General features: G+C 42.0%; 1 protein-coding gene across 1 annotated transcript in view; it reads left to right on the top strand.

The window, feature by feature from the left end:
- Positions 1-832: 832 nt before the first annotated feature.
- Positions 833-1,375, top strand: part of LOC103374653 (endothelial zinc finger protein induced by tumor necrosis factor alpha-like) — a 6,559-nt gene continuing 6,016 nt past the window's right edge. Inside the window, exon 1 of the mRNA XM_008304774.1 lies at positions 833-1,117. Coding sequence (XP_008302996.1) covers positions 943-1,117 — 175 coding nt within the window. The 5' untranslated portion in view covers positions 833-942. The remainder of the gene's footprint in view (positions 1,118-1,375) is intronic.

Genomic DNA, 1,375 nt, shown 5'->3' with positions numbered 1-1,375 from the left:
TTCTGGACTTCATGTTGAAGTGAAAAATGGGCCCACAGTGAGTAAAACTGTGTCGGGAGCAAAGATCAGAGGGTTCAACTCATGTTCAGAAGCTTTTAAACTGTTTGAACCAACACATGTCGACTGTTTGCCTCTTTTCTCTTCATGTTGTTGACTTACTGTTTTATTATTTTCATTTTATTGTTACAAAGCAAACATTAGTGTCAGTAAACTACGCAGCTTATCAAAATGACAATAATACGAGTTTTTGCATTTATTTTCCCGCCTTCCTTTAAATGTTGTAAATGTACAAAAGCAAAGTGGGAGAAATGAGAAACGCAGGAAAAAAGAGGACGACACTGCAAACAACTCATAGGAAATAATTACGATACAGGCAGACTCATATCATCTGAGGACGAGAATAAACTGTTGTTCTATGTTGAGCAGTAAAAAGGAAACTGATTTAATACTTCATAAAACTATGATGTAATGTTGTTGTAATGTATGATTTTGTTATTGAATACTATGTGAGTGTTTTATATTACCTTTATTTATATAACACCATTAAAAACACCCTGAAGGCAAAATAACAACAGAAATCCACACATTCAGGGGAACAGAGCAAAAGTTAGGTGAAAAAATAAAGTTCAAATCAATATCAGCTTAAACTAAAGGATTTGAGTTTTTATTTTTATTTGTTTTATTTTATTTTTTCCAAATTATACATCGTAAATAATAGATATTCTGATTTGTAAATATTCAGTTCGACGGACTGCAAATGAGCCTCAGACATGAAAAAAGAAAAGATGCTGGCAGTCAGGAAGCGCTCCGGTTTGACCTGTCACCCGGCAGTAGTCGGTGACCGTGTCGGTGCAGCACATAGACGGTACCAGCAGAGAGTCGCCACAGTCCAGCCTCCAGCAGCTGCAGACACATCAGATCCTCCCGCTGACTGACAGGATCATGTCCGGACTGCAGAGTCTCAAGGCTTTTATCAGCCAGCGGCTCACCGCGGCGGTGGACGACGTCCTGGGACACCTGGAGAGAACCTTCCGGGAGTACGAGGAGGAGACGGAGCGCCGCCACCGGGACCTGCTGGAGGTGTTTCTGACGGCGGAGACGAAGCACCGCAGCGCAGGTCGGTTCTTCCAGCTGCTGGGAAACACGTCTGCCGAGCTTACGGCTACTAACCCTCCAGGAACAGTCTGTTAGCTGCTGCTACTAATGCAAACAGCTTGTTAACTGCTGCTAAAGTGAACGATCTGTTAGCTGATTTTGCTATAAAGCAAAAAGTCTATTAGCCGCTGCTAAGTGCTCCTTCTGTAGTATACAGGCTGTTAGCTACAGTTAGCTGCTGCTACTAATGTAAACAACCCATTAGCTACAGTTAGCTGCT

This window comes from Stegastes partitus, unplaced genomic scaffold, assembly GCF_000690725.1.
Source record: "Stegastes partitus isolate 25-593 unplaced genomic scaffold, Stegastes_partitus-1.0.2 Scaffold2317, whole genome shotgun sequence".
In the NCBI taxonomy this organism is placed as follows: Eukaryota; Metazoa; Chordata; class Actinopteri; family Pomacentridae; genus Stegastes; species Stegastes partitus.
This window is presented reverse-complemented; position numbering and strand designations above follow the sequence as displayed.